General features: G+C 40.6%; 2 protein-coding genes and 1 pseudogene across 2 annotated transcripts; all 3 read left to right on the top strand.

Moving 5' to 3' along the window:
- Positions 1 to 2,254: 2,254 nt before the first annotated feature.
- LOC142888066 (uncharacterized) lies at positions 2,255 to 8,026 on the top strand (annotated as a pseudogene).
- A 781-nt stretch (positions 8,027 to 8,807) lies between these two features.
- Positions 8,808 to 11,937, top strand: LOC142888580 (cytosolic sulfotransferase 3-like). Its single transcript, XM_076027025.1, has 8 exons — positions 8,808 to 9,193; positions 9,392 to 9,530; positions 9,768 to 9,896; positions 10,051 to 10,151; positions 10,497 to 10,623; positions 10,708 to 10,805; positions 10,905 to 11,079; positions 11,171 to 11,937. Exons 2-8 carry the CDS (start codon positions 9,392 to 9,394, stop codon positions 11,281 to 11,283), a joined length of 882 nt encoding a protein of 293 aa, XP_075883140.1. The 5' UTR covers positions 8,808 to 9,193; the 3' UTR covers positions 11,284 to 11,937.
- Positions 11,938 to 12,160: 223 nt separating this feature from the next.
- Positions 12,161 to 18,479, top strand: wdr46 (WD repeat domain 46). Its single transcript, XM_076026067.1, has 14 exons — positions 12,161 to 12,217; positions 12,431 to 12,607; positions 12,796 to 12,876; positions 12,977 to 13,089; positions 13,215 to 13,302; positions 13,653 to 13,714; positions 13,870 to 13,974; positions 14,139 to 14,289; positions 14,920 to 15,155; positions 16,187 to 16,340; positions 16,984 to 17,131; positions 17,245 to 17,435; positions 17,546 to 17,659; positions 18,087 to 18,479. The coding sequence occupies exons 1-14, from the start codon at positions 12,161 to 12,163 to the stop codon at positions 18,204 to 18,206; spliced, it is 1,797 nt and encodes a 598-aa protein (XP_075882182.1). The 3' UTR covers positions 18,207 to 18,479.
- The last annotated feature ends 479 nt before the right edge of the window (positions 18,480 to 18,958 follow it).

The raw sequence follows: 18,958 nt of genomic DNA, 5'->3' as shown, positions 1-18,958 counted from the left end.
GTGAAAGGGGAAACTTTCTTTACAATGGAACTCCAACAAGATCCATCTATTTGACAGACTGGGTTAAACACTTCTTTTTTTATTTTTTGTCAACATTTCAGTAAAATGGCAAAACAAGAACTGAAGGGAACCCAATTTAAATCTTGAAGTGTCTTTTATTATCATCAGATATAGGCACTAGACTGTGCATTGAAGAAGAAGAAGAAGAAGAAGAAGAAGAAGAAGAAGAAGAAGAAGAAGAAGAAGAAGAAGAAGAAGAATCAGCTTTATTGACCAAGTTTGTGCATGCCAAACAGGGAATTGAACTCCAGTTTGTCTCTGTAAGTAGATTTAAATAACTAACAAAAAGACAGTAAACAAAATGTGCAATGGCGTGTGGACAAAGGTAGCTTGTCCTCTTTGGGTTGGTGGAGACACCCTGCCTCAGGTGAAGGAGTTGAAGTATCTAGGGGTCTTATTCACGAGTGTAAGACAGTCAAATCCACACCCAGGAATGTTTTTCTTTAACAATTGAGGTTTTTCCGAGACGGGTGTTACTAGAGAAGTTTTTCCCAGACGGGTGTAATAAACTGGGTTACACCCGTCTCACCTATTGTTACTCCTCGAATTTGTATGATTGTACTTGGGGACTGTCTCTGTCTTCCTTTGAAAATGTTGTATGTCTCAGTGTGAGAGGTACGAAGGTCTTGGTGATTTATTGTTACTGTGGAAAATAACCCCTGATGACAAAGGGTCCCTGAGTAGGAAAGGTTTTGATTGAATCTTTTAGATATGCAAGAAGGTCGTGGGTTCGATTCCGGGGCCCGGGCCTGGGACCTTTCTGTGTGGAGTTTGCATGTTCTCCCTGTGTCTGCGTGGGTTCTCTCCGGGTTCTCCGGCTTCCTCCCACACTCCAAAAACATGCATGTGAGGTCAATTGAACGTTCTAAATTGTCCGTAGGTGTGCATGTGAGTGTGAATGGTTGTTTGTCTCTATGTGGCCCTGCGATGAACTGGCGACTTGTCCAGGGTGTCACCCTGCCTTCGCTCTAAGACAGCTGGGATAGGCTCCAGCAGACCCCCGTGACCCTGAGCTCGGGACTAAGCGGGTATGGAAAATGAATGAATGAATGAATTTTGAAGTGTCTCTGTTCTGGGAGGATATTTCAGGGAAAGAGCAAGAATCTCGAGCACTCTTTTTCTTGGACTCTCTCTCTCTCTCTCTCTCTCCCTCTCTCTTTCTTTGTCTTTCTCTTCTTCTGCTTCTCCTCTTCAAGCTTCTTCTTGTCCTTGTTACGCTTCTCCTTCTTCTTGATCCGCTTATCACCATTTTTATACAACCAGCCTGTTACATTTTTGTTGCATTTTAACTCTGGACATCGCAATAAACTGGTACGTTATCCATTTCCCTTCAATATAAACTTGTTGAGACTTTTGTTCTACGTGGAGAATAATCTGACATTAGATGTTGATTTAGTCTTCAGTTATATGGTAGATTTATCCGAGTAATGCTTGTACTCTTTACCTCTGAGTTGAATAGAAAAGATTGAGTATCATGTTTTTCTAACTATTGAGTTGGAAGATATAAACCTCTGAATATCTCAACCTAGATGTCTGGGCTGTTCTTCTATGTTAAGAAGGTCACTGGATGATTTGTCTATATCTGCCATCACTGAACTAAGATAGAGATTAAACAGAATCACAATGACCTTAGTTATATGGAAAGTTTCACTGGACATTATTCAAACCCTTAACCTCTGAGTTGGACAGATAAGATTGGGTATCATGTTCAATAACCTCTGAATACTCCAGCCCCGGCATCAAGGCTATTCTTCCATGTTTAATAAACAAACTGAATAGTTTTGTTAATGTATATAAGCCATCCCTGAACTGAAGACTAATGTTAGATCACTAGAATTGAATTATTATTGAGTCTATATTATTAATTATTAATCAAGTCTTTCTCTCAATCGAGATATAAAAGTAAAGTTTTTATTATCAAATGGAGTCAGATTAAATTAATTATTATGTACTTTACTTTGAAATCCTCATCTTAACACCGGAACGATTGGAGAGATATTATTATATGTGTCTGGATATTTCCTCCCCTCCACGAGTGAGTGCTTGTTCGATCTTTGAAATCCTGTGGTTTAGCTGCCAATATCTTGCAAGCACAAGTTAATGATTAACACACATTTTGTTTACTTCTCAATCAAATCAAAGTAGGACAGAGAGTAAAATCTCAGGAAATCAGGTAGGAGTGGCCAACTTTTAGTGCCCCACAGTTGAGCAACCCTCTCCAAACCTTTATGTAACACAGGAAGAGGCGCCCTGTCTACTCTGGACAGCTGCAGAGAGGAAAAGTAACAGAGATTCAGCAAGAAAGCAAGCAGCAGGCTGAACATAGCTTGATCATGGTAAAAGGGCAGTATGCCAACAGATCTGTCAAAGTCATTATTTCAAACCTCTTTAAAATGAGCTGATGTTGGTGATTGCATGCAAGAATTAACATTTAGATTCCTTCTCATCATTGGAAAGATTGCTTGTTCAAAACTTTGAAACAAAATGCTCCAGCAGTCGTGCCTCTTGCAGCTTTGTCTGTGAAGATGAACTGATTGTTCTCACACAATAATGAGACATTTTGCATTGTTTATCTTTGTCTTTCAGATGGAATCATATTCCCGACCGGAACTGGTTGACTTCCAAGGTGTCTCCATGACTGAAATTTTCACAAGCAATTGGGAGAAGATTCAGAACTTTAAGGCCAGGCCTGATGATATTCTAATTGCAACATATCCTAAAGCCGGTGGGTTACATAAACATTCTTTTTAGGCTTTGGATAGTATGTGATAAAGAGGAACTCCATTGGTCATCTGTTTTCCAGTGTGTCTTAATGATACTGTTCTACTTTCAGGAACAACATGGGTCTCCTACATCCTTGATCTGCTCTATTTTGGCAAGAAAAACCCAGAACGGGAAACACTGTCAATTTATGAGAGGGTGCCGTTTTTGGACATTAACATTTCATTCATGGATTCAGGTTGGTCACCACAATCACGACGATCATCTTATTATATATTATTTTTTCAACTATCCAATAGTGTTGCATGAGTATGGCATGGATAATGTTAATCATCGTGTCATTTCTGTCTAGGAGTTCAGCTGGCGGAGAACCTCACCACTTCTCCACGACTCATTAAAACTCATTTTCCTGTCCAGTTTATACCAAAGTCCTTCTGGGAGCAAAAGTGCAAGGTCAGTCATGTGTGGGTTGTTCCTCATTTTCAGAAAGAAATTCCATATAGGAAAAAAGAAAATCAACGTTATTAGAATAAAAACATCAAAACAGGATTAGAAAAGGAGGTTGTAAAAGACATTCACAATCCTTGTCTTTCCTCTTTCTTTTATCACCGCATAACCAGGCAAATTTACATTTGCTATTCATGAGAAGAACTTGTGATTAAAACTTGCAGATGTAAGTGATTTCTCTTTCACCTCTGTTATTGACTCTACTGAAGTATTTTCTGGAGTCAGTAAAATAAACACAACATATTGTGTTTATGCTGGATTTTTACCTTACATTATACTGAAATGTATATGTTTTTCTACTTTGATAGATCATCTACGTTGCCCGCAATGCCAAGGACCTTACAGTCTCATATTACCACTTTAATCGAATGAATAAGGGTCAGCCGGACCCAGGAGACTGGAGCAGCTTCGTCCAAAATTTCATGGATGGGAAAAGTAAGAGCTTCATTTTTTTATTCATTTTTTCTTTAAAAAAAAAAAAGTTTGAGCCACTCAAAGGCAAATAAATAATTGCTGGTATTTTGTTTCTTTAGTGGTATATGGATCCTGGTACGATCATGTGAATGGCTGGTGGGAGAAGATGCAGACATATCCAAACATCCATTACATGTTCTATGAGGACTTGGTTGAGGTATTTGACGCTGTTGACTTTAGCGATGGATCTCAGCTCCGCACTCCAGAAATGTGATGATGGTAACTGATGTCTCTTTATCCAGGATGCTGGACGGGAACTGGACAAACTCTGCAGCTTCCTGGGCGTGTCTCCCTCCGTTGAGGAGAAGAAAGAAATATTAGAAGGAACGCAGTTTGATAAGATGAAAAATAACAGCATGATCAACCATTCTGTGGTCCCTGTTATGGATTTCAAAATATCTCATTTTATGAGAAAAGGTAAGCCTAATTTTGTCCGCAGATTTTGTTGCATTTCTTTATTAATCCCTCCAGTTTGATGTAAAATTTGGCTCTGTGTGGTTCTGCAGGGAAGGTCGGTGACTGGAAGACCCATTTCACTGTGGCCCAGAATGAAGTGTTTGATGAGCACTACAAGATGAAGATGAAGGACTCTACTCTTCAATTCCGCACTGAAATCTGAACTTGACTCGACAGACTGCGTTTATGTGGAAATGTGGATTGATCGTGGATCTATGACATCACACTGGTTTGTGTCATTTCTTGTGGGTTCTCTGGCTCAGTGTCAGATCATGGAGTTTTACATCAATTGTGATGCCCGGAATGTAAGAAAAGAAACAGTGTATATTGAATTATGTGTCACGCGTGGAAATGTAGAGCTGGATAATGTTTATAAACTTGTATGTGTTTTGTCTGTCTTCAAGTCTTGTTGATGAAGCTAATGAAAAATTAAACCAAACGATCAGTGTTTCAACCTTCATTTCCAAAAACAATCCACTTGTCTCAGTTGGTAGAGCAGATGGAGGCCGTTCTCAACTGTTATATTAATACGAATATGAAAACCATCGCAGGGGCAAAAACACTGGGCGTGGGCTATTCTCCTACTCTGACAAGAGGAGTAATGTGTGACACTTTTTTTCTTCTCAGTTGTTCTACCCTGACCTCACGTTAGTCTTTAATTCATCTAGTCAGAGGTGTGTAGTGGGGTTTAAACATCTTGGGCGAGAGGTCTGCTGGGAAAAACCTGAAAAATATTAACCTATCAAAACATTCCAGTTCACTTCAAACCTGGGAACACCCTCGGACAAGAACTGGTTGTCCCTGGGGACAAAATTCCATGGCAAACTCAGTCATGTGACCTATGCTGTCCAATGCCACGAGGACTCTACTGATATAACACTGGGTATAACCATTGACAGTATGAACAGATGGATGGGGCTTCTGCTTTTAAATAGAAGGCCAATGTGGAAGTACCAAAAAAACATTCTGCCATTTGGCCAGAAGGAACCACAAAAGTTGGTCACATAAAGAGCCACCATGTTTTGGCTTATCAACTGTTGTTGCATAGCTGCTTTTCCCAGGTGTCTCTTGCACTCCCTGCCTTTTTACACAATGTTGATTGGTTGCAGAAGTTATTGAATTTTAAAGAACAACTAAAATGCCTTCTGGAAGTTGGCAAAATGGGAAGCAAATTAAAATTTTGATTTATATTGTGAGCATAAGAGTTACCTGCCACTCTCTTCATAACATATTAACTGAAAAGAATTCAATCATCGCGTGCATGAGAAGATTATCATTATTATTATTATTATTATTATTATTATTATTATTATTATTATTATCATTATTATTATTATTCTATCAAGCCTCTTATTTGGGTCTAACTGTGTGTTTGTTGTTCTTTGAAATCCTCTGGCCAGCTGCTAACATGTCTGCATTAAAAATGAATCATTAACTGATTCATAAAACTAACGTCTTGCGTGCTCAACTTAGCGGTTCACACTCATGTCATTTCATAATTAATGACAAAGGACAAAGATTCCAAAACACGGGACGAGGTGTTAATATCCTTTGTGCAAGCACATGCAAAGTTCATTGGTGAACACTAAAAAAACAACAACTGTTAGAAATTTGGGATGCATCTTCAGTAGTAGATGCATCCCAAAGAGTAAAGCTCCGGGAATGTGATAGGAGGGACTAACTTTTCATATATAAGCATTGGCCAACTCCCTCTAAACTCTTACATAACAGCTGAATAGCCGTTCTGTGTGACCATTACAGCTGGAGAGAAGAAAGGTAAAGGCAGCAAGACAGCGAGCAGCAGGCACAACGTAAGTTGGTCAAGGTAAATTCACAGTATGTCACCAGGTGAATCTAATTACATCAGAACTTTACACATCGTGCTAAATTTTTAAGTTAGAATTATTAAGTCTCTTTGGGCTGAGTTGACGTTGCTAACTGCATGCAAAATGATAACTAGATTCCTTCTCTACAGTTTGAAAGATTGTTTGTTCAAAATTAAAATACAAAACGCTGATTTCATGGTCTATGCAGCCATGGGTCATGCAGTGTTGCCTGGTAAAATTGACTGATTAATCTCACACCATAATGAGACATTTTGTATATTTGAATATATTTCATCTGTCAGATGGAAATCCGACCAGAACTGTTTGACTTCCACGGTGTCTCGATGATCAAACTTTTCACAAGCGACTGGGAAAAAATTCAGAACTTTAAGGCCAGACCTGACGATATTGTTATCGCAACATACCCAAAAGCAGGTAGGTTGCAAAATGATTAACGTTCTATTGCCTTTGAATGATGTGTGATAAAGGGGAACTCCATGGGCATCTGATTTCCTGCATGTATTAATGATAATGTGCTACTTTCAGGAACAACATGGGTCTCCTACATCCTTGATCTGCTCTACTCTGGCAAGAAAAACCCAGAAAGTGAAAAATCGCAGTCAATTTATGAAACGGTGCCATTTTTGGAGATGAATAATGCTGAGTATTCAGGTCGACCACTACAAACAACAATGATCTATTTTGTCTTCCATCAAATACTGTAGCACGGCTATGAGTGTGTGTGTGTGTGTGTTTTAGAGTATGGCATGGACAATAACTATCTTTAACTTTTCCGTCACGTAGGAGTTCAGCTGGCAGAGAACCTCCCCACTTCTTCTCCACGACTCATTAAAACTCATTTACCTGTCCAGTTTGTACCAAAGTCCTTCTGGGAACAAAAGTGCAAGGTCAGTCAAGCGTGGGTTGTTCCTCATTTCAGAAAGAAATTCAATAAGGACAAAAAAAAAAATTATAGCCTGTAGACTGGAGCAGCTTCCTCCAAAAGTTCATCGATGGAAAAAGTAGGAGTTGTATTTTGTGATAACAATAATGTTAGAGCCAAGCACAGACACACAAATAACATTTACCTGTATTGTGTTTCTCCAGTGTTGTTTGGGCCCTGGTATGATCATGTGAACGGCTGGTGGGAGAAGAAGCAGACCTGTCCAAACATCCATTACATGTTCTATGAGGACTTGGCTGAGGTACACGATGCTGTTGACTGCACTGAGGGACGTCGGCTCCTCACTATGATAACTGATGTCTCTATATCCAGGATCCTGGACGGGAATTTGACAAACTCTGCAGCTTCCTGGGCGCGTCTCCCTCCGTTGAGGAGAAGAAAGCAATATTAGTTGAAACGAGCTTCGATAAAATGAAGAAGAACGACCGGGTCAACCACTCTGTGATTCCTGCTATGGATTTCAAGATTTCTCATTTTATGCGAAAAGGTAACCCTGATACTGCTGTCTGATTGTGTTGCGTTTTTATGATCCCTCCAGCATGATGTGAAATAAATAACTATCTGGCTCTGTGTGGTTCTGCAGGGAAGGTCGGTGACTGGAAGAACCATTTCACTGTGGCCCAGAATGAAGTGTTTGATGAGCACTACAAGATGAAGATGAAGGACTCTACACTTCAATTCCGCACTGAAATCTGAATTTGATGCTACAGTCGGTGTGCCTGTCTCTATGTTGAATTGCGTTACCATCATCTTTATTCACCATGATCTTGACCACAGCTGCAAGCTGTACAGCAGAGCTCATTGCAAATCTAATTATGCATACAATTTATAATGTCAATTCATAAGACAATAATGCAAATGTACAGAGAACATTCGTACAATTTGTTTACTTTTGTAAGTGTTTGTCATTCTAACTCGCACTTTAAAATTAGCAGTGCTTATGAGCATTTGGTGTAAAACAACCCTGCAAAACACAAAAGATTGTGTTACGCTACCATTTAAAATCAACTGCCCCCAACTTTTATTGAAATTGTATCATTATAATGAATGTTGCTGCAGAGTTGGACATCACTGCAGTTCACAATTGCACAGTGCACAGTTTTGACTTGTGTGAGTTTGGACACTTACACTCCACATGGACAGCAGCCTTGAATTATTTCCTATTCTTTGTGTTTATATCCGTTTTGCCTGGTTGGTGTATCTGTTTTTCACTCTGTCCTGTCTGCCACCCTGGCTCACTCTGCTCCTTTCTCTCTTTCTCTGTCTCTCCTCTATCTTTCTACTTCACCCCAACTACTCATAGGCAGATGATCGCCCTCTGGAGTCTGGTTCTGCCCTAGGTTTCTTCCCACAGGGGAGTTTTTCCCAGCCACTGTCGCATCTTGCTTGCTCCGGGGGCCCGGTTGGTTCTCTCTGATTGTATAAAGCGCTTTGAGACGCCTTTGGCTGTGATTTAGCGCTGTACAAATAAAAGTTTATTATTATTATTATTATTGCTTTGTTGATTTGTTTTGAATAAGTGCTGCTCATTAATGAAATGTACATGGACATAATGCCTCTAATGTTTACAAATTCACAGAAATAAGGTGGTTGATACATTGTTTCAGAGGAGATTTTTTATTATTTTGGGTAAAGTGTCCTTAAGTGCGTGAAAGGTACCATTAAATAAAATATATATCATTGTTGTTGTTGTAGTTGTTAGTGGTAGTAGTAGTAGCAGCAGCAGCAGCAGCAGCAGTAGTAGTAGTATTGCATGTTTGCTAAAAATGCATTTCATATGTGTCTACTAGGACTTTTCATGTTCTAGTTCAACTCAATCAATTCAAAATTCTCTGTGTTGTTAACAACAGTTATCTGATAAGCACAAAAAAGAACAAATCCCTGAGCAGTGTCTTTTCTTCCCAACATCCTGTGTTGAAATAGCTTTGGCTTCCACTGGCATGTGTATAACAGGCATTCATGAGAGCAGAAGGGAAAGATTAGCATGCAGGCGGGGAGCTGTAGAAGGAGGGGCTACAAACTGAGTTTGCAGGCCTCAAATTACAGCGATTCAATGTGATGCAGCTAGGCGAGAGGCGTTCCCAAAAATCTGTGAGAGTTAGAGAAGTGTAGCGGAGGGGGAAAGAAGCAAAGTTTCAGCAAGGAAACAAGCAGAAGGGCTGAATTTAGGCTGATCAACTAAAAGGTACGTAGCCAGTGCATCTACTTTTAAGTGAGGTCACAACTTTTCATGGATCTAATCCAAGTGTATTGTGTTAAGGCTAGTTAAAGTTAGCATAGCTTGTCTCATGGCATACAGAAGATTTGTCTTGTGCATACCTAACAGCATGCAGCTTGATTATTTCCAAACTCTTCCAACACTTTTCTTGCAACTCTCTGTCAGATGGAATCATTTTCTCGGCCAGAGCTTTTTGATTTTAAAGGCGTCTCAATGTCCTCGTTATTTACAAGCAACTGGGAGAACATTCAGACCTTTCAGGCCAGGAGTGATGATATTCTCATTGCGACGTACCCTAAAGCAGGTAGGATACACCAGGAACTGCCCATTAGTCCGACAAATTGTGCATTGGTCCGACCTCCCATTAGGCTTAGGGTTCGGGTTAGTGTTTGGGTTAGCGGAGTTCAGACCAATGTGAAATTTGTTGGACTAATGGGAAGTCGGACCAATGCCATCTGGAAAGAGTTTTGCCTTTATGCCTAATGGAGAACAATGTGGACCATTATTTATTTTTTGTGTTTGTGTCAATATGGTCCCACAGGAACGACATGGGTCTCCTACATCCTCGATCTCCTGTATTTTGGCAAGAAAAACCCAGAGCGTGAGACATCGCTGCAAATCTATGAGAGGGTGCCATTTTTGGAGCTGAATATGTCGTTCATGGATTCAGGTTGACCGCTGCAAATCTGTGATAACTGCAAATCTTTAATAACTATGACCAAATAAACGGAGGTCTTAGTGAAACTGCAACACCCTTATGTGCATTTTTTGGGGGGCACAATGGCATGGACAATGTTTTTATCTTTAACTTCACTGTCATATAGGAGTTCAAGTCGCAGAGAACCTCCCCACTTCTCCACGGCTCATTAAAACTCATTATCCTTCCCAGTTTGTGCCAAAGTCTTTCTGGGAGCAAAAATGCAGGGTCAGTCATGTGTGTTTTTTTTTTCCAATTGCAATTTATGTCCTAATTTGTATCAAGAAATGAAAAAAAAAACTAATACATGCAATCCTACTCTTTCCTCTTTCCTTATCCTTTCATCACAAACAAAGAAATATACATTTACACACTGTAAAATGACACAATTGAACTTTGGGTAAAGTTAACTGTGTGTAAAACTTGCAGAAGTTATGTCTCATTTTTAACTCAGAAAAGATTCATTTGAAATATTTTCTTTTGTCCCTAAGACACACACATTGGTATTTCATTTTATTTTGCTTGACGTGTTTGCGTTGTTTACTTTTTATTTCTTATTTTTTACTTTGGTAGATTATCTACATTGCCCGCAATGCCAAGGACCTCGCAGTCTCCTATTATCACTTTGATCGCATGAACTATGCTCAGCCAGAGCCCGGAGACTGGAGCAGTTACCTTCAACGTTTCATGGATGGAAAATGTAGGCGTTACATCTTTTCATAACAACATCATTAGAAGAAAAAATATATACATTTGCAGGTGTTGTGATATTGTGTTTCTTTAGTGGTGTGTGGGTCCTGGTATGATCATGTGAACGGCTGGTGGGAGAAGAAGCAGACCTGTCCAAACATCCATTACATGTTCTATGAAGACTTGGCTGAGGTACTTGATGCTGTTTCTAAAGGCTGATCCCATTGAGGCACCTTTCCTTTAACTCCAGAAAGAAAAGACAATGCCTTGAACTGATGTCTCTGTTTCCAGGATGCTGGACGGGAATTTGACAAACTCTGCAGCTTCCTGGGCATGTCTCCCTCAGATGAGGAAAAGAAAGAAATATTAGAAGGAACGAGCTTTGATAAAATGAAAAATAACAACTTGATCAACCATTCTGTGGTCCCTGTTATGGATTTTAAAATATCCAAATTCATGAGAAAAGGTAATCCCAAGAAAATATTCACTTTGTGCCACGTATTGCAAAGTACACAGAGGTAAAGATAAAAGAAAATAACCTCTTTGTGGTTCTGCAGGGAAGGTCGGTGACTGGAAGACCCATTTCACTGTGGCCCAGAATGAAGAGTTTGACAACCACTACCGAAAGAAGATGAAAAACTCCTCTCTTTGTTTTCGCACTGAAGTGTAAACCGAACTGCATGTCAAGAAATCTCTACAATTTCATGACTGAATCATTTTTATATTAATGGTGTTTTTGTATCTTTGTTGTATTTGTATTCTGTGCACTAGCTACAACAGTTACACTGACTTTTTTTGTTGAGCCACACAATGCAGTGGTAAAGTAACGTCACCTCAGTCGCAGAGGTTACGGGTTTGATTCTCAGGCCTGAGGTCTTTCTGTGTGGAGTTTGCATGTTCTCTCCTTGGCTGTGTGGGTTCTCCGAGCTCCTGGCATTGTCCAAAGACATCCGCATTAGGGTAGTAATGACAACTATAAATTGTTGTCATTGTAGCAGATGGATGGATGGATGGATGGATGGATGGACGTCAATATGCAGCACACTTCACTATCTCAGTGCTGACCTACCCTCTGAAATGTGACAATTATTACAACGGAATGTAACCAATTTGAGGCACTGAGAGCGAGACCTATTCAAATTCTACCATGTTACAGTGTTATTTAGTGTAAAAAAAAATTGCTATACTTTAAGACTTAGATAAAGTAGCGGTTTATTGCATGCGGCCAGCATTAAAAGTCCAATTATATACAGAGTTTCTATGACTAATGTTTTCTAGCAATAACTTGTCTTAGACCCCCTCAATAAATAACCATTAAAAAATACTTGTTTGTGGAATTCCACCCTCGTCTATTTTGAGCCATCTTCTCTAAATGGGTCCACGTCAGTCCCTTCTTCATTTCTTTCTCTGTGCTCCTTCTCAAGGTGTCTGTGGGCAGTCGTGGCGTAGTGCAGCATAATTTAGCTCTGCAGGTGGCGGTATATACACACGAACGTTGTTTGCGACTCGTCAGTAAACTGAACGAAGAAGAACGTACTACAACAAAGATGGCGGCCCCCGATGAAACAACGCCGAAGAGTCCACACGTGGGGAAAAAGAAGAAGGTGCAATGAAATTATTCATATTTATCCAGTATAATATTTTGGAATTTGATCTTATGACAGTATCTCGTTATTAAACAACGAGGAGGGAAATTTGCTTCGTTTACAGCATTTTAGCATCGGAAAGCTAACGCTGCTGTGGTTTGGTGTCTACAAACTAAAGATAAAACTGTCTCAAAGTCTCTGTTGTTAACGGTTCACTTTTCTCTGTCTTAGCCTCCTGCAGTTCGGTATTGGGAGGAAGCAGGTAAGGGGGAAACGAACGAAAGCACAGTAGAAAAAGTCGCAAAGAAGACCAAACGAGCGTCGAAACGGCAAAATAAAAACACACCGAAAGCAAAGAAGAGAAAAGATGAGGAGGTTCCTACGGATGGGAAGAAAGTCATATCAGGGGTAAGATGTCTGAACACGCTTCAAGTATGTTCATCTTATGACCTACCACCCGTTGTATGCTGTCTATTCCAAGGGGTGTCCAGCCTGATGTTCTTTGGACAATCTTTCTGCCTTTCACTGATGAATATATTTTAACCTGCTGTCCCTGATACGTGACGTACGCGCTGTATTTTTCTGGTTTCATTCAGAAATCGGACCCTTTCCCAGGGGCTCCTCACATTCCAGAAGACCGGATTAAAAAGTTCAAGAGGAAAGATAAAATGAAAAGGGTAATCAACCTTATGTATAACACTTTGTTTCTGTTTTGGCAGAAAATGTAACTCTGTACACCGAGTTATTAATATCTTGTTTTCCTTATCCCTCTCTTAGCCTAAGCATTCGCATTACAAACTGAAGAACATTATAACTCACTCAGAACAAGCTTCAGAAATGTCCCAGAAACAAGCTGCTCGTTTTGACCTCCTCCTACCAGAAGATGCTGGGTAAGTGTTCCCAAGGCTCGAATTCCTATTGACCAGAAGCTTGAAGTGATGCAAATGTGCATCAAGTCTGTAACTGCAAGTCTGTAACTGTGGGGGGAAATGGTCACATAATGCTTTGCTTTCAGCTTCCTAGAAGGAGATGAAGATGAGGACACGTGTCAGATTTATCAGGAAGATATTGCAGAGGCTGTGGATATAACTGCTGGTGCAAAGGTGAGAAATGAATACACATGGCAGAAGCCCTGAACTTCTTTTCGCAAAGCATTTAAAGACAGATCATTTGAAATGTGAATTTTAAATCAATCCATGCTACAACACAGACTTGTGATCTTCAGTAAGAAGGCATGAGTAGCCTATTTATTTTGTCCATGATCCTTGATCTATCTATCTATCTATCTATCTATCTATGAGTAGCCTATTTATTTTGCCCATGATCCAAGACGTAAATGAAAATGTATGTTTAAAAACAAACATTTTTTTTCTGTTGACTTTTCACGTCTATTGCTGTTTGTTTCATGTTGATTTGTGTTTTTTTTTTTTCTCTCTCTCTGCTTCGTTCACAGTATTTTAATCTGAAACTCTCTCAATTTGGACCTTATCGATTGGACTACAGCAGGACGGGGCGGTCAGTATCACACTCTGTACAGCATCTGCCTTGGGTTTCATATGATATCCCTTAATATTAAAAGGACATCAAAATCAATTTGCTGCATAATTTTTATATTGAATGCCAGCAGTGTTTGTGCACATTGAAAAACACCCGATTTCTCTGACCTTCAGACACCTGGTCCTAGCTGGGAGGAGAGGCCACATTGCCTGCATGGATTGGCAGTCCAAACAGCTGATGTGCGAGATAAATGTCATGGAGACTGTAAATGATGTGAAGTAAGTTTTTCAGAACTCACTATGTTCAAGAGATCATTTGATCTCAAGCAATCCAACTGGTTCAAGAAATGAATCAAGTGTGCTCAATGCAATATTGCTGTGCAGTTGACCGGCAACTGTGAACATGCCTTCTGTTCACCGAATGCGTTTCTGTGTGTCTGCAGGTGGCTCCACAGTGAAGCCATGTACGCAGTGGCTCAGAAAAAGTGGCTCTATGTCTACGACTCCAGCGGAATCGAGCTTCACTGCATCCGCAAGTTCAACGACGTTCTTCGCATGCAGTTCCTCCCCTACCACTTCTTGCTGGCAACAGCGGTATGACAAGTTGAGCAATAATATTTATTTGGGGTTAATGAATCAGATATTGGTCTACTCATCAAGAAATTGCACAAATGTTGGTGTTCATGTGCCTGGAAAGTGAGCAGGAGTTATTTTGAGTACCTTGTCTTGTATGGGAAATGTTCCTCCCCTGCAGGGATGAGCTGCTGGGATAAAAGGTGGAGAACAAAAAGCTGAATACGCACATTTTTTTTGTCAGTGTCCATTACTGTTTTTGGAAAGTTAGTCTGAAGTCTAGAGAAAAAGCTGAAACTGACACATTTATAGCTCTGCAATAAACGGATAAGAGAAAAGACACGCTTGGAAATAAACTCACCAATTGCAAACAATCCGTAATATAACAAATTTTAGATGTGGAAAAATCAGCAGTTAGAAGGAGAGCACAGAGATGGAAGGGTATTGAGCCTAATAAATTGGCAGGACAAACTAACTTGTCATTTTGATGGCACAGATTAGGTGATAAGGAGGCATCTCTTTTGCCTAAATCAAGAAACACCTTCACTGAACTTTTAACTGTATGTATGTTTGTATGTGTGCAATTATGTAAGTGACGCTAAGTGATTCATTGCTGCAAAATAAGGAATAAACCACCATTTCTTTCACCAGAGCGCTACAAGTTTCCTGCAGTACCTCGACGTGTCTGTGGGCAAAGAGGTGGCAGCCATCTGCACCAAGTCCGGACGGCTGGACGTGATGTGTCAGAACCCTCACAACGCCATCATACACCTGGGCCACCACAACGGCACGGTCAGCCTGTGGTCGCCCACCCAGAAAGAAGCCCTCGTCAAGATGCTGTGTCACCAGGGCAGCGTCCGCTCGCTGGCCGTTGACAAGACGGGCAAGTGAGTCGCCTTTACAGCATTGGTGTTGCTCTTGTTTTAACAGCTAAAGTGGTGGATAATTGTCTTGTAGATTGTTGAGATTGTGAGTGTAAACTATCAGAATCTCACACTACAATAGTAAGACAGAATAATAATAAACTAAAAACTGAATGAATTCATTGATTCAAGTTACAGTGCAGAAAATACTCATTTCCATTTATAATGTACAATACATTTGCAATAACTGTATATTTACAGTTATGGATAGCACAGTTGGATATCAGCAATTTAAATTTCAGGTGGCACTGGAGGAATCTGTGTATTATTTAGCAGATCACAGGATAATGACAAAGCAACAAGGAACAATATGGTTAAAAAAAAATACACATGAATACAACTATTCTGACAACAAAGCAGGGGAGAACACGTCAAAACACGTTTTGCACGGGCAACCCGGGTGCGAAGCAGTTTCATGGCCTCCTGACAGCAAGACTATGTGCTTTTTATTTAGAATTATCTCGAAGAGCACGAGTCATTCTGTGCCGCTACGCATTCACCCAATAAATAATTGAATATTTTATCAGCTCATGGAGCAACCGGCCATCTTCAAATGCGCTTTCCTTTGACGAAACATGTCCTTTAATTGAACGTGTGAATAGAACTTTAAGGGCATTATTAATTAATGGGCGGTTATTCTGCTTTTTCATTAGATAGGGGTGGACGGTGTTCATGTGTTATTTAATTTTTTAGTAATAGCCTTGGTCATCTTTTATTGTAACTGAAGCATTTTTGTATTGTTCCACGTTTTATGTGGCGAAATTTTCATATTTATGTGTGGATGTGATATATATTTTTTTCAGGTAAATATATAAATAGAAATTTTCCATAGAAGAGTTTCAATTAGGATTGTTTCCAAAAATCTTCACTCGAAGCCCCTCAAGCAAACGCTCTGGGGATTCACCGACGTTCTGCCTCTTTGGGAAGCACGAGTTGCAGTTCTCTGTGTGACCACCAGAGTGCGACCTAATCTCCTGCTCTGGTCTTCCCGACAGCTACATGGTCACGTCTGGAATGGATAAGAAGCTGAAAGTATTTGACATCAGAGCCTTCAAGCCCCTCCAGTCCTACTTCCTTCCTGCTGGAGCTTCATGTCTGTCACTGAGCAACCGGGGGCTCCTATCTGCAGCCACAGGGGACATCGTACAGGTCGCTGTCACACTCTGCACGTTTCTCCTCCAAGAACAAAGCTGCACAATTGTAATGTTGCAGGGGATTTCCCCCCACGCAGTCCATAACTGGAGTTAACTCGGGCTAACACACCATAACTGGTAGTTAACTCGGGCTAACACACCATAATAAATTTATATTGTAGCCTAGTTGCTTTTTGTTTTACGTTTGTTTAATATTTATGGTTAGATAACTGCTTTGCGTTGCCTTTATTTGAAGTTGGATCTAGTTTAATTATTTGTCTGGAAAATTCCCTAATCATCCCTAATTCCCCAAGATCATCTGTCAATGCAGTAATAGCTTTTAATTTTGACTAAATATATATGTAAAAAGACACATGCAATATGTTTATTTTCATATTTTCATTAGTTCATTTATTCTTTATTTCATTCTTTATAAAAGTTAAGAAAAACAATTTAATATGAATACAAACGCTCTCCAGTTTGTTTTATAAGCTGTGGGGGATCAAGACGCACAACCTGGGATTTGTTTCACTGATGGAGTCGAGTCTCATGCTGCGAGATTTAAGTGTATTCTTCAAAGAAGGCAAATATGCTCACTGTGCGAGGCGACGTTGCACTTTACTGAATCTTTTTTGCGTCCGAAAACTGTGTTCCTTCAGGTGTACAGGGACGTGTGGAGCACTCCGGTCAGCAAACCCTACATGGCTCACAGAGTTCACGGGTCAGTGTGGGGGCTGCACTTCTGTCCCTTTGAGGACGTCCTCGGGGTGGGACACGGAGACGGTTTCACCAGCATGCTCGTGCCAGGTCCAGTTTACACATGACGTCACGCTGCAAATGGCTCAACAGTCTAAAGACCCCTGGTCTTCAACCCTCCTGCTCAAGTCTTCACGGCTTCTTCCTTTGGTTATCGTTCACAGGTGCGGGAGAGCCAAACTTCGACGGCCTGGACTCCAATCCGTACCGCAGCGTCAAGCAGAGGCAGGAGTGGGAGGTGAAAGCCCTGCTGGAGAAGATCCAGCCGGAGCTCATCAGCCTCGACCCCAGCGAGCTGGGACAAGTGGACAACGCAACCTTCCAGCAAAAGCACCAGGACAGGGTTGAAGCTCTGGTGGGTGTCTGGAAGGCTCTTTTCGCAGATTCTATTTCTATTTATTTCTTCTGTTGATTATTCTATCGATGTGGATTTACGCTCATTTTTTTTCCCTTCAATTTTTGCAGGGCTACGACCCTCTTGCCAAAGAAAAATTTGTTCCCAAGCACAAGAAAAAGGGGCGCAGCTCTGCCGGCAGTGTTGAAAGGCGCAAGAAGCAAGTGGCTCACGAGGACCAGAGGGTCAGTGTCAAATGTCACATGACTGAAAAGAAAAAAAAAGTAGCTGTGTTTCCTGAAAGAAAACTACTGGAAAATCAAAAATTTCAACAAAGTACAATTGCAATTTGCAGGCGTTTCCATTGAATGGTGTGAAGCGCATAAGCCATAATTCTGGTAAAATCTCACAGGACAAGATTTTTACGAGAATTCTGTTTGCTTTTGTTTGTTTACCTTTGTTTGCTGCAAACACAATGTTGATTTGAAATGGTAAGAGGTTAAAACAAAACGGAAGGAAAAACAGAACCCAAGGCTAAAACGTGTGTCAGAGTCCTATGAATGACGCAGTAAACACTGATGCAGTGGTTTGGTGATGGTTTATTTTTCTCTGCTGTGTTTTAGCTAAACCGTTTTTGATTTTTGATGATTTTTTTCCCCCCCACACCAACAGGAAATCATCAGAAACACTGTGGAAGACCGAGTAAAAATGGAGGCGGAGCAAAAGCAGCGGCAGGAGAAGGCGGCAGCGCTGGCGAGTCGGAAGTCGGCTCTCGACCGATTCAAGAAGTAGAAGAGGGAGATTCTTTGTGATGTGTGATCTTTGAACTTCATACAGAAGATGCTTTTTTGTCTGACACATTGCCTCACGCAGAGGAAATGAGGAAACTTCTGGATGACTCGTACTATGTTCAGTGTCAGTGTCGGCCTCTTTAGTGCCTGTTACTCAGGCGCAACCAGAGATCTCCCTCACAGATAAATCCAGTAACACTGTCATGTTTCTGACTCCAGGTCCAATGTTTTATATATAAGCCTGTTCATTAAAAAGAATTAACGATGTAAGGTGCATACTCTGACTTCCTTGCCTGATTTGAAATCCATAAATCTGCAAATCCGATTAAAGAATATAAGCTTGTCCATCACATATATTATAATATTTATTTTAATACTTGGAACACTTTTGAGAAAATCCAGGGATTCAAAGTGAAGAAAATCAAGAAGGAAGTTGAGTGGGGGGAAAGAAAATATGCAAAATTCACTCCTGCTTGTCCTGCTTGTCTACTTTGTGTGTGGTCCGTCATTGTGAAACTCCAAGCAACAAAGCTGCCGTCGAGGGTTAAGTCACGTCAGTGTTTATAAATAGCAGCGTTAGTTGAACAGCTCCTTATCAACGACACCTTTATCCTGGACTCAGTCGGCTATTCCTACGACGCATCTTGAAAACACCCCCAAACGTTCACGCGCAGAGAGTGAATTCGGCAGCCTTTGACTTCCGCTGAGCGCGCGCTCGGTTTGGGGGACGTCTGCGTCACGTTGATCGGCATC

This window comes from Nelusetta ayraudi, unplaced genomic scaffold, assembly GCF_046127955.1.
Source record: "Nelusetta ayraudi isolate G7.1 ecotype Tasmania unplaced genomic scaffold, CSIRO-AGI_Nayr_v1 ptg000019l, whole genome shotgun sequence".
Lineage (NCBI taxonomy): Eukaryota > Metazoa > Chordata > Actinopteri > Tetraodontiformes > Monacanthidae > Nelusetta > Nelusetta ayraudi.
Note: the sequence above shows the minus strand (reverse complement) of the source record. Positions and strands in the feature narration are given on the sequence as shown.

What these genes read in the sequence shown, in the direction of transcription:
- LOC142888580 (XM_076027025.1), top strand. Translation starts at nt 9,392, where the DNA reads ATGGAATCATTTTCTCGGCCAGAGCTTTTTGATTTTAAAGGCGTCTCA. An exon ending in TATGTCGTTCATGGATTCAG is followed by an intron (nt 9,897 to 10,050) that starts GTTGACCGCTGC and finishes ACTGTCATATAG; the next exon opens with GAGTTCAAGTCGCAGAGAAC. An exon ending in TCTATGAAGACTTGGCTGAG is followed by an intron (nt 10,806 to 10,904) that starts GTACTTGATGCT and finishes CTCTGTTTCCAG; the next exon opens with GATGCTGGACGGGAATTTGA.
- wdr46 (XM_076026067.1), top strand. Translation starts at nt 12,161, where the DNA reads ATGGCGGCCCCCGATGAAACAACGCCGAAGAGTCCACACGTGGGGAAA. An exon ending in GGAAGAAAGTCATATCAGGG is followed by an intron (nt 12,608 to 12,795) that starts GTAAGATGTCTG and finishes GGTTTCATTCAG; the next exon opens with AAATCGGACCCTTTCCCAGG. An exon ending in ACTTCTTGCTGGCAACAGCG is followed by an intron (nt 14,290 to 14,919) that starts GTATGACAAGTT and finishes TTCTTTCACCAG; the next exon opens with AGCGCTACAAGTTTCCTGCA.